Genomic DNA, 9,773 nt, shown 5'->3' on the forward strand with positions numbered 1-9,773 from the left:
AGCCTGGTCTACAGAGTGAGTTCCAGGACAGCCAAGGCTACAAATCCTGTCTCGAAAAAACAAAACAAACAAACAAACAAACAAAAACCAACCACAGACAACAACAAAAAGAATTACATGCTGACCCACAGGCCAAGCCTGGCGTGGGTTTTTGAAACCTCAAAGCCCACCCTCAGTGACACACTTCCTTCAACAAGGCCACTCCTCCTAATCCTTCTAATTCTTTCAAACAATTCCACTCCCTGGTGACCAAGCATTCGAATATATGAGCCTAATGGGGTCTTCTCACTCAAACCTCCACATTCCTTTTGCATGCTTCCTTTCCTAGAAAGCTTTGTATCTTGCAAAGAAAAAAACCATTCCAGCCGAGACTTCTGAGTTAGCTCTGCTAGGGACCCCCTCCCCCCGCCCCATGCTGTTTCCTTCCTCCAGGGGCTCAGACACCCTGACAGCCCCTACACCATCCACCCCTGGACCACAATCCTAGGCAACTCCCCTGGCTACCTCAGTCTTCTTGCCTAGCAGAGATCCCAGGCCCATAATTGTTTCCTGGATCCATGGTCCCATAAATGTGACCGCTGGCCACTATTAGAGGGATCGTGAGTGTCCACTCATGGGAATTCCTCTGACCGGGACCGGTTTGGGCTGTGTTGCAGACCTGCTGCAGCCTGTGTTCCTCTGTGAAATTTGGAGCTATCTGAACTTTACCCCAGGTTCAGCAAGCCGGGAAGTCCTATGTGTGTCCCCGTGCTTCCTGCGTGTGGCTACTTGCCCTAATGACAGGGCTGTGGCCCCCCGGAGGGCTGGAACCAGCAGGGCAAGGGGCACTATTCAGGGGCCCCCTGGGTGAGGTACCGTGACGTCAGTGTGAATGTACAAGGAAGGGGCCTGTATGAGGGCCTGGGGCAGTGCCAAGGAAAGGCTTCAAGTCACAAGGCTGGGGACTCTTGTGAGCCAGCTGTCCAAGCTTGGATGGCTAGGAGTGTGATCCGAACTGCTCCTTCCTGGTCACCCACTTAACACACCTACCATAATTCAGGAATGTCATATACAAAGGAGGTCATGTGGCCACTAAACTGCCAGGGTCTGTGGAGTATGTCTATTAGAGCCTTTGAATCAGGGTAGGGGTGACAAGGCTGGAGGAATCCTGCTGGGGAGGCTGTCCACTCTTGTCCAAAAAGTGCAAGCTCAACATAGGACGGTGACCTGGGGCAGGTGAGAAAGCTGGAGGCTCCACCGAATAAACCTTAGCGCCTTCCCAGACTTGGGCCTCCACTAGCCCAGCCACGGGCAGCTACAGAAGGGCTGGTACGTGGGGCTGGAGAGATGGCTCAGTGGTTAAGAGCACTGTCTATCCTTCCAAAGGACCCCAGTTCAATTCCCAGAACCCACATGGCAGCTCACAAACTGTAACTACAGTTCCAGGGGATCCGATACCTTCACACTAATGCACACAAAATAACACTAAAGAAATTATTATTATTATTATTATTATTATATTATTATTATTATTATTATTATTATTATTATTATTATTATTATTATTATTATTATTATTATTATTATTATTATTATTTAAAAGGCTCGTACAGAAATTTGACCTGGTTCTGCTTTGGGCATCAAAACAAACCAGAGGTGAGGTATCAGCTGCAGGGGCCCCTTGTCCCTCTTAGCTACAGAGGCCCAAGGATGAGTGCAGAGAAAGGGAGATAGGCATATCAGAAAACACCCTATTTGAGATAAGACCTAAAGACCACGTGGGGTGGCTGCTCCTAGGAACTTCATGGTCCCTTATAGCAGCAGGGGAGGAAGGACGTGTGCATGCCAGGTGTGGGCAGGATTTGCTGGGACACACCTTTCCAGCCCACTAAAGCTTACCCCAGGAATGCAGATGCTTGGTGCTTGGCCTGGGGTGGGAGCTGAAAAAAGAGAGCAGGCAGGACAGGGTGGGCCGTCCTAGGGTGTGAGCCCTCCTGGGGTGTGAGCCCTCCTGGGAGAGGCGTCCACCAGCATCCACCCACAGTGCGTCTGTGGCCTGCCCTGGCCTGTCAGCCTGCCCATCTCACCCAGCATTTTCCACGGAAAGTTCCCAAGGTAACAGCAACACAAACTCATGACAAAAGTGAACCCAGGAAGGGGCAGGCCTCAGGGTGGGGTGGGGGTGGGGGTGGGGGTGGTCACAAGGTAGGTGGATGGGGGCAGGGCTAGCTTTAGGCCCCAGGGACTCCCAAGTCACCTCTGTCAGCAGTGAAGGAGGGCCTGAGACCAGTATGGCCATAGGCAGGGGAGGATTTCCGGCTTGTCTGTTGAGCGTGAATTTCACTCCTTGGTGGAGAATCAGTGATGGTTGGGTAGAGAGTGAGTGGATGGATTCCTAGCTGAGTCCATGGTCCATGAAGTAACAACCATGCCCCTGGGGGCCCCCCACCCCAAGCATCCACATCTCCCTGCCCTAGAGGAGAGTCTAGGTTAGAGGAAGGGCTAGCTTATTCCAGGCTCAAGTGGGGGACTGTGTGGCAAGTGTGAGGTTCCTAAAACCAGAGCAGATCAGTCTGAGGTGCCGGGAGGTCTTGGGTTGGGGGGGTTGTCTGAGTCCTGTGAACTGGGAGAGGGTGTAGCCCAGGACTCCCTGCGGGGGCTACATGGCTATGGGAAAGTCCCTTCCTGAAGTGTGTGTTGATGACCCCCATTTTCTATCATTCCTAGTCATTGAGGTGCAGACCTGGCACCCTTTATAGCAGCCCCCCCACTTCTTTGGCCTCCAAACCCAAAGGAGCCTATGGCTATGTGAGTGGCCTCTTTGGGGCTTGGGTGGGAGGTGAGCTTCCTGAACCCCTCTCGCCCCAGGCTCAGGAACTGAGGGGGAGGGGCCATAAACTCCAGCTAGAAGCCCCTTCCCCTTTGCAGCCCTTCCCCCACCCACATGACTGAGGATGGGCACTGGGTTTCCCTGGTAACTGTAGGAAGAAAAGTGCTGGGGCCAGACTGTCTGGGGCTGGTGGAGCAGTGGCTTGAGGGAAGGTAAGGTGCGGGGAGCTAAGCAGAGGTGAGGGTTGTTCTCTCTAGTCTCTTAAGCCAGGGCAGTCTACCCAGTCCCAGGAGGTGTCCCCAGAACCAGCCTGTGCCAGGGTGGGGGCAGGTGGCCCTGTCAATCCCCTGGTCCTGACTTGGGTCCTCCTGTCCTTGTAGGGCTGTCCTTGCTGTCCTGGAAACCCTGCCACCTGCTCGGCATCTGCCATGGGAAACCCCGCGTCAAGGCTTGGCTGCCTGGGGGAGAGGAGGAGCCGCTCACGCACCAGCCCCAGGACCCGAGGGGATCTCTCGCCATCCACAGTTCCTCAGGGCCCACTTCCACCAGGGATCCCCCGGGCCTGGTGGGGCTCCCGTGCTGTCCAGGTGACAGAAGTCACAGAGACGGTGGTGACAGAGACAGTAGTGACAGAGGCCGTGGAGATGGGGCCCTGCGGGCAAAGAGGGCAGCCATTCCAGGTGAGGCAGGACAACCCCGGAGTGTGGAAAGTCCAAGTGGAGGCCAGATGTGGTGAGTACGTCTGTCTTTCAGATACCCCTAGCGCCCCTGGACACACTGTGCAGCTGGCTGGATGGCATGGAGGAACTGCAGGCCTCACAAGGACCCCTGGCTGCAGATGCCACTTTGGCTGCTTCCCAGCTTCGGGAACAGGAGGTACAGGGACAGAGGACAGGGACAGGTCTGAACACTTTGTTCTCTGAGCCCCCGGCCAAGCCACTAGCAAATAAAAGTGGCCATCATGTGATTGAACCCACCCTGGTCACCCAGAGTGGGCTGAATGAAAACACCTGTTAGTGTTCCCATAGCCAGTGGTTCCCCATCATTAAAAAAGAGGACCAGTGGTGGGAGGATAAGCAGGGACCCCCCCAGAACCCTGCATAAGCCCCCCTCCCCAACCTCATGTGCGGCAGCTGCTCCTGCGGCTGCTGAGGGAGCGTGCACCACACATGGAACCGAGATTGCAGGAGCCCTGGAGCCCTTCAGAGCTGTGCACACAGTGGCACCGCCTGGTACAACAGGCAGAAACCAGGTGAAGATGCAGTGGGGGGCGGGGGCGGCGGTGGCTAGGAGGGTTCTAGCACAGGAAGGGTACCACTAACAGCTTCTCCATCTTTACCCCCAAGGTGGAGGCTCCTGGGGCAGCTTGTCCCAGCAGCACAGAGCTTTGAAACAGCCTGCAAGGCTCTGCTGGTGAAGCTGAGCCCCAGTGAACAGCTACTGGCTGAGCTGCAGCTGGGACCCAAGTGCCTTGAGGAATCTTCTCAGTGCCTCCAGGTACGGCCCAGGCTTGGGATGGGAGCCTGGCCTGCCAACAGGCTCAGTGTGTCTTGTGTTTGTTGACAGGAGGTGTGTGATGGGGTTGTGGCACGTGCCAAAGACCTGGAAAGGGTTTTGGAGACTGGCAGGAGGCTAGCAGAGCTTCTCAGTAGTAAGTGGACCTCAGCCCTCAGCCACTCAGTTGGCCTGTCACTCAAGCCAAGATGTGCTCAGGGCTCATGTTCTGGAGTCCACTGAAAAGCCTACCCTTAGCCCAGGCCAGACATCTGGGTCATTTTCCAGGTACAGGGCCCAGACCCTGAGTCCGTTAATGTCTCTGTTCTCGTTGATTCGCAAGGACCCTTCTAATGTCTCATCCCTGCTCCTGGTTTCCGAGTTCTCTTTCAACGTCAGTGCTTCCTCCCTGGCCTCTTGCCTCTGGCTGCAGGTGACCAAGCTCAGCTGGTGCGACAGCAACTGGATGGACTCCAGGAGCGTGTAAGGCAGACTGAGTCACGGATTGCCTGTGCCCAACAGAAGCTGCTGCGTGCTCAAAGGACAGCATCCTCCAAGCCCTCACCAGCAGCAGCCCTGGAGGCCCAGCCGGAACTAGAGGGGTCTGCCTCAGCACAGCCAGAGCTCCAGGATCCAAAGCAGGTGTTTGTACGCTTTTGACGCCACGTAGAAGAAAGACCTCCAGTCTACCTCATGACCCCTGAGGAGACTGCAGCCCACTGTAACCAGGGAGCTAGGGTTGCTGGGAGTACATACTTTCTGTTCCTGGCTAGGGCTGTCTAGAACAATGCTGGTTCCCTGCTGGTTCCCTCCCATAGCTGAGTGTCCAGCTGGCCCAGCTAGCAGAGCGGCTTGAACAGCTGGCACAGTGGGCAGAGACTTCTAGCCAGGCGGCAGCACCCACAGTGACCATCTGGAAACAGAGCCTGTCATCAGGTACACCAGGGTTCTAAGGGGGTACCTGGGAACATTTGGGAGGTCACTGCCAGCCTTGGGGGTAGGATCAGGCTCAGGTGCTCAAGAAGCCAAGGTGGGGTGAGTGTGAAGGTCTTGCCAAGGCCAGGCTCTCAGGAGGGGGCCATATCTCTCCCTAGCCATGCTTCGGACAGATACGTACCCCCCGGAGGGGCACTGGTTAGAGGCTCGAGAGCAAGATCCGGGGCTGAAGGCCATATGGGAGCCAGCGGTGCAGATCTTGTGTGGCCTGGCAGAGCAGGCTGCCATGAAGGAGCTGAGGCCTGCCCGTGACTGGAACCCAGCCTTGCAGGTGCCTTGAAAAACTAAGGGGAAGAAAGTTTTGTAGATGAGGTTGACCTCGAAGTCACAGAGTGCGGGGATTACAGGCGTGCGCCACCACAACCGCCTAGCTAGAGGGATTTCTAGCGATGACTTCATGGCTCAGTTCCCAGCTTTGCACAGCCTTAAATCTCCACTTAAGGCCACAGATCTCTCAGTGGGGTCAGGGCTTGAGATCAGCCCGCCCCTGACTGCTAGATAAGGATTTTTTTTTTGGACAGTACTGTCGAGCCCCCAGGCTGTATGGATAAGGAGAGAGACTGATGTATCTACATGCCTTTTCTAGTAAATAGAGAGGCCTTAATGAAGGCCAAAACATTGCTATGAATGAGTCACATTTATGCAACAGCTTGAGAAAATATGTTAGGAGCAAGCAAGAAAGAAATTTAGTTACTTCTGGTGCATAGTCTGGGACTGCCCAGCACTTATTGCAGTAATGAGACAAGAGTGAGTTCTTCCTCCACTGGGCCCCCTTTCCTTTTCTCTGTGTGTAAGGTTGTCCTGGAACTCTCTTTGTAGACCAGGCTGGCCTCGAACTCACAGATATCCACCTGTCTCTGCCTCCTGAGTACTGGGAATGAAAGGTGTGTGCCAGCTTTGGCTCCCCTTTTCTATAACACAGGAGTGGATGGGGTACATGAGGTTTGCTGTCTGCCCGGAAGTTCCGGGTTCCTTCACTGGTTCTCAGATTCCTTTCTCATTCTTGGGACTCTGGTAGTATCCCAGGCCACTGGAACCAGCTGTCACCAACAGGAAAGTTGGAACTGGTTACACCCTAACTCGAAGTTGTGAGGGATGAAAGTTTGAAATAGACGGAGCTGGCTCCCGAGGTCTGTAAGGAAGGGTTTGACCTGCCTCGTTCCTTGCCATATTGTACATAGTTCCTGGCTTCAATTCATTCTGTGCTTTTTTGGGTGCAAATTCCACTCCCTTTTGTATATGTAGGTATTTATGTGTGTGCTGTGTGGAGGCCAGACGTTGACATCTAGAGTCTTCCTCAAGCACTCTCTACCTTATCATTTTTTGAAGATTTATTTTGTTTTTAAGTGTGTGTGTGTGTGTGTGTGTGTGTGTGTGTGTGTGTGTGTTACCGATGGAGACCAGCAGGAGGCGCCAGATCGACTGGAGCTGCAGTTATAGGCAGCCGTGAGTTGCCTGACCTAAGTACTGGAAACTGAAGTAGGTCCTCTGTAAGAGGAGCAAGTGCTTTTAACTGCTGAGCCATCTCTCTGGTCCTCTGCCTTGTTTTATGAGTCACAGTCTCTCTCTTCCTGAACCTGAAGTCCTTATTTGTCTAGACTGGGCCGGCCACCCAGTCCCAGAAATCTCACCTGTGCCTCTCTAGTGCTGGGATTACCAGTGTGCCGCCATACTGATCTGTTATGTTTGTTTTTCACGTAGATGGTCGGGACCACACTTCATGCTTTTCAGTAAATGCTTCACTGGCTGAGCTATTGTCCCAGTCCCCAGCCATTGTCCCCACTCCTGTTTTTAAGGGCAGCAATCACATTGGTGCCCACATTCTACTGTGATTTCACCCTACAGTTATTTATACATGCAATTGCTTCTTCCTTCCTTTCTTTCTTTTTTTGGTGTGTGTGTGTGTGTGTGTGTGTGTGTGTGTGTGTGTGTGTGTGTGTGTGTTTCGAGACAGGTTTTCTCCGTATAGCCTTGGCCGTCTCTTCTGGACGTGCTTTGTAGACCAGGCTGATCTCCAACTCACAGGGATCCACCTGCCTCTGCCTCCCGAGTGCTGGGATTAAAGGTGTGCGCCTCCACGCCCTGCTCAGCTCTTCTCAGTAGAGGCTGCACTTCAGCATGGGGATGGGTGGGTGGTGGTGGTGACTCCAGTTCACCCACAGGGAGCATCTTGCTGGCTCTCGTCACCTTACCCTGAGCATCAGCACAATGCTGGATGCAGCTCCCCTCCCTGCACTGAAGGGGCCCAGGGGTAGGAGGGCTGGGCCGGTATGTGCAGTCGGTCCTCTTGCTAATGTGGTGGACGATATGAGGCATAGGGTGGATGGAGTGGGGAAGAGGGCTCAAAATGTGAAGTGCATGGAGGAAAAAAGATTTCGCCCCTCAGCTTTTCCCGCCCAGAGAGCCAACACGAGGTACTCTGATGGCAGGAGTTCCTGTGGGGACAGCAAACCCTGGCCGTGTCATGGTTAAGGAGGAAAGGAGACACTGCCTATGGGAGCACCTGCCACTTGGGCCCACTGATGGACCTGCTGGGCTACCAGGCTGTCATGTCTAGCCCCTCCTGTGAGAGGTGAGCCTGCTTGCCATCTGTCCCCCACCCCACTCATCCTGGCCCTCTATCCTGCTCATGTCTGCTTATCTCTTCTCCAGGGTACACACTCTGGAAAAGATGCTGCTGCTCATGAGCCACCTAATAGAGAAGTTGGTCCTGTGCCCCCATAGGCCGAGCCAGGCTGAACTTTTGGGGACCAAGGTGGGACTAGTGGCCAGAGGCTCTGGCCTGTGCTGTAACTGTGGATCAACCCAGTGTTAGCCTAATGACACTGGCTGTGGTGCCCTGGACCCTCTGTCCTGGAGCCACCCCCTCTGTAAGATGGACCATGTAACCTCTATGAGGTGCTGGAAAGCCTAAAGTGCTGCTGAGGGACTCTGGAGGATGGGGGTGCTGGCTTAGGAGAAGTGGTGGACAGTTTGGGGCATGGGGTACCCCAGTTCCCTAACATTGCTCCCTAATACGTAGGTCGTACCAGCCCAAAGCGGGGTGCTAAAGAGGCTTCCTGCGGCCCTGAGCCTAAAGCACTGGACTCAAGCCTCAAGGGAGATAACCACTCTGAGGAGTCTTAACCAGAGGCCGCCTGGGGATCTGGGGAATAGAGCTAAGGCTTGCCTCCTGGAGAAGATTCCGGAAGAACTGAACTGGAGGCTGTGGTGGGCAAAGGCCATCCGGGATAACTGGAGTCATAGGAAACCAGAGCGTAGCAAGAGGAACCAGGAGGAAAGGGACCAGTGGGTACAACTGGAACAGGGCCACCAGGTACAGGTAAGGGTAGACGGATACATAATCTGTTCACTCCTGAGTGCATGAAAGGGACTTGGCTTCACCTCACAGCAAGGGGACAATATACACCTGGGTCTTGCGGGGACACTACCTATATTGCCTTGGTCACAGAATAAAGTGGTCTGGGCTGTGTGTCACACATACCCCAAGCCACAGGCAGCACTGAAACATTTCCCAGTAGGACCTTGTGGACAGCTTCCTGGCAGCTGGGGAGCAGGACGGAGGTGGACAAGGCTGGCCTCGCTATCCCTGGGGGAAATGTGGGCCTCACTACAAGCTCTCCACTATGACGGTGCCAGGGCTCCCCAGTGGCCAGAAACAGCCACACGGCGTGGTCAAAGCAAGAAACATGGAAGGGACAAATATACCAGTGGCCAGAGGCAGGCCCAAGGTCCAGGGAGCCTTGGTGAGCAGATGTGAATGTGTACCTGTGACCGCAGGAAGGAGAGAGCCTCGGGAACTGCCCTGAACCCTTACACAGAAGGCTTGACACCCCACCCCCACCCCATGCTCTGCAGGCAGCACGAGGAGCCCTGATGGTTCGTGTTGGAGGTGGTTGGGCAGCTCTGGATGAGTTTCTGGTAAAAAATGACCCAGTCAGAGGTGAGAGCTCGGATAGGGAAAGGACATGCAAGTCTCCAAGGCCTGGTGGTGGGTGGGTGGCAGAGGTTTGGTATCCACTTTGGCCCAGCAACCTGGGATCTCTGAGCAGCAAAGGGGAGGACGAGCCAGAAGATCCATGAAAGGTTCCTGTGCTGGACTCCTAGTGTGACAGCCCCTCAGGTCATCAGCCTGAGGCTCTGGGCCTCCATCCGACTGGGCTCTAGCAGACCCACGTCTCAGAAGGTGAGAGCTGGGCTGGGCTTCAGAGCCAGGGGCCAGGTCCTCCAGCTAGACGAGGACCTTATTTGAGCTCCCGGAGTGGAGACGCAGAATGGTAAGATGAAGGCTGACCACCCCTTACAGACAGGGCTGCCAGCTGGCAAAGGACAGAGAGACCCTAGCTCCGACCAGGTCAAAAACCCAGAGCAGCCCACTGAGGAGAAACTGTGAAGACTCCAAGAAGAGAGACAGGCTACAGCGGCAGAGCATGCTCAGGCACTGAGCAGGAGCTGGCACACAGAGTGGGTTGTG

General features: G+C 54.7%; 1 protein-coding gene across 1 annotated transcript; it reads left to right on the forward strand.

Annotated features, from left to right (window-relative positions):
• The first annotated feature begins 2,772 nt into the window (after window positions 1-2,772).
• Window positions 2,773-9,758, forward strand: LOC311578144 (uncharacterized protein). The gene is made up of 16 exons (XM_084747892.1): window positions 2,773-2,787; window positions 3,190-3,489; window positions 3,563-3,685; window positions 3,943-4,061; window positions 4,156-4,306; window positions 4,376-4,460; window positions 4,737-4,945; window positions 5,122-5,239; window positions 5,398-5,570; window positions 7,729-7,871; window positions 7,952-8,054; window positions 8,322-8,621; window positions 8,821-9,045; window positions 9,158-9,242; window positions 9,352-9,485; window positions 9,606-9,758. Exons 2-16 carry the CDS (start codon window positions 3,238-3,240, stop codon window positions 9,690-9,692), a joined length of 2,307 nt encoding a protein of 768 aa, XP_084604018.1. The 5' UTR covers window positions 2,773-2,787; window positions 3,190-3,237; the 3' UTR covers window positions 9,693-9,758.
• The last annotated feature ends 15 nt before the right edge of the window (window positions 9,759-9,773 follow it).

The sequence above is a fragment of the Acomys minous genome, assembly GCF_964271855.1.
Source record: "Acomys minous genome assembly, chromosome: 12".
Taxonomy (NCBI): domain Eukaryota; kingdom Metazoa; phylum Chordata; class Mammalia; order Rodentia; family Muridae; genus Acomys; species Acomys minous.

Coding starts and splice junctions, on each gene's coding strand:
- LOC311578144 (XM_084747892.1), top strand. CDS start 3,238: ATGGGAAACCCCGCGTCAAGGCTTGGCTGCCTGGGGGAGAGGAGGAGC. Junction 5,571..7,728: donor ACTGGAACCCAGCCTTGCAG/GTGCCTTGAAAA, acceptor CTCTGATGGCAG/GAGTTCCTGTGGGGACAGCA. Junction 9,046..9,157: donor CCAAGGTCCAGGGAGCCTTG/GTGAGCAGATGT, acceptor CATGCTCTGCAG/GCAGCACGAGGAGCCCTGAT.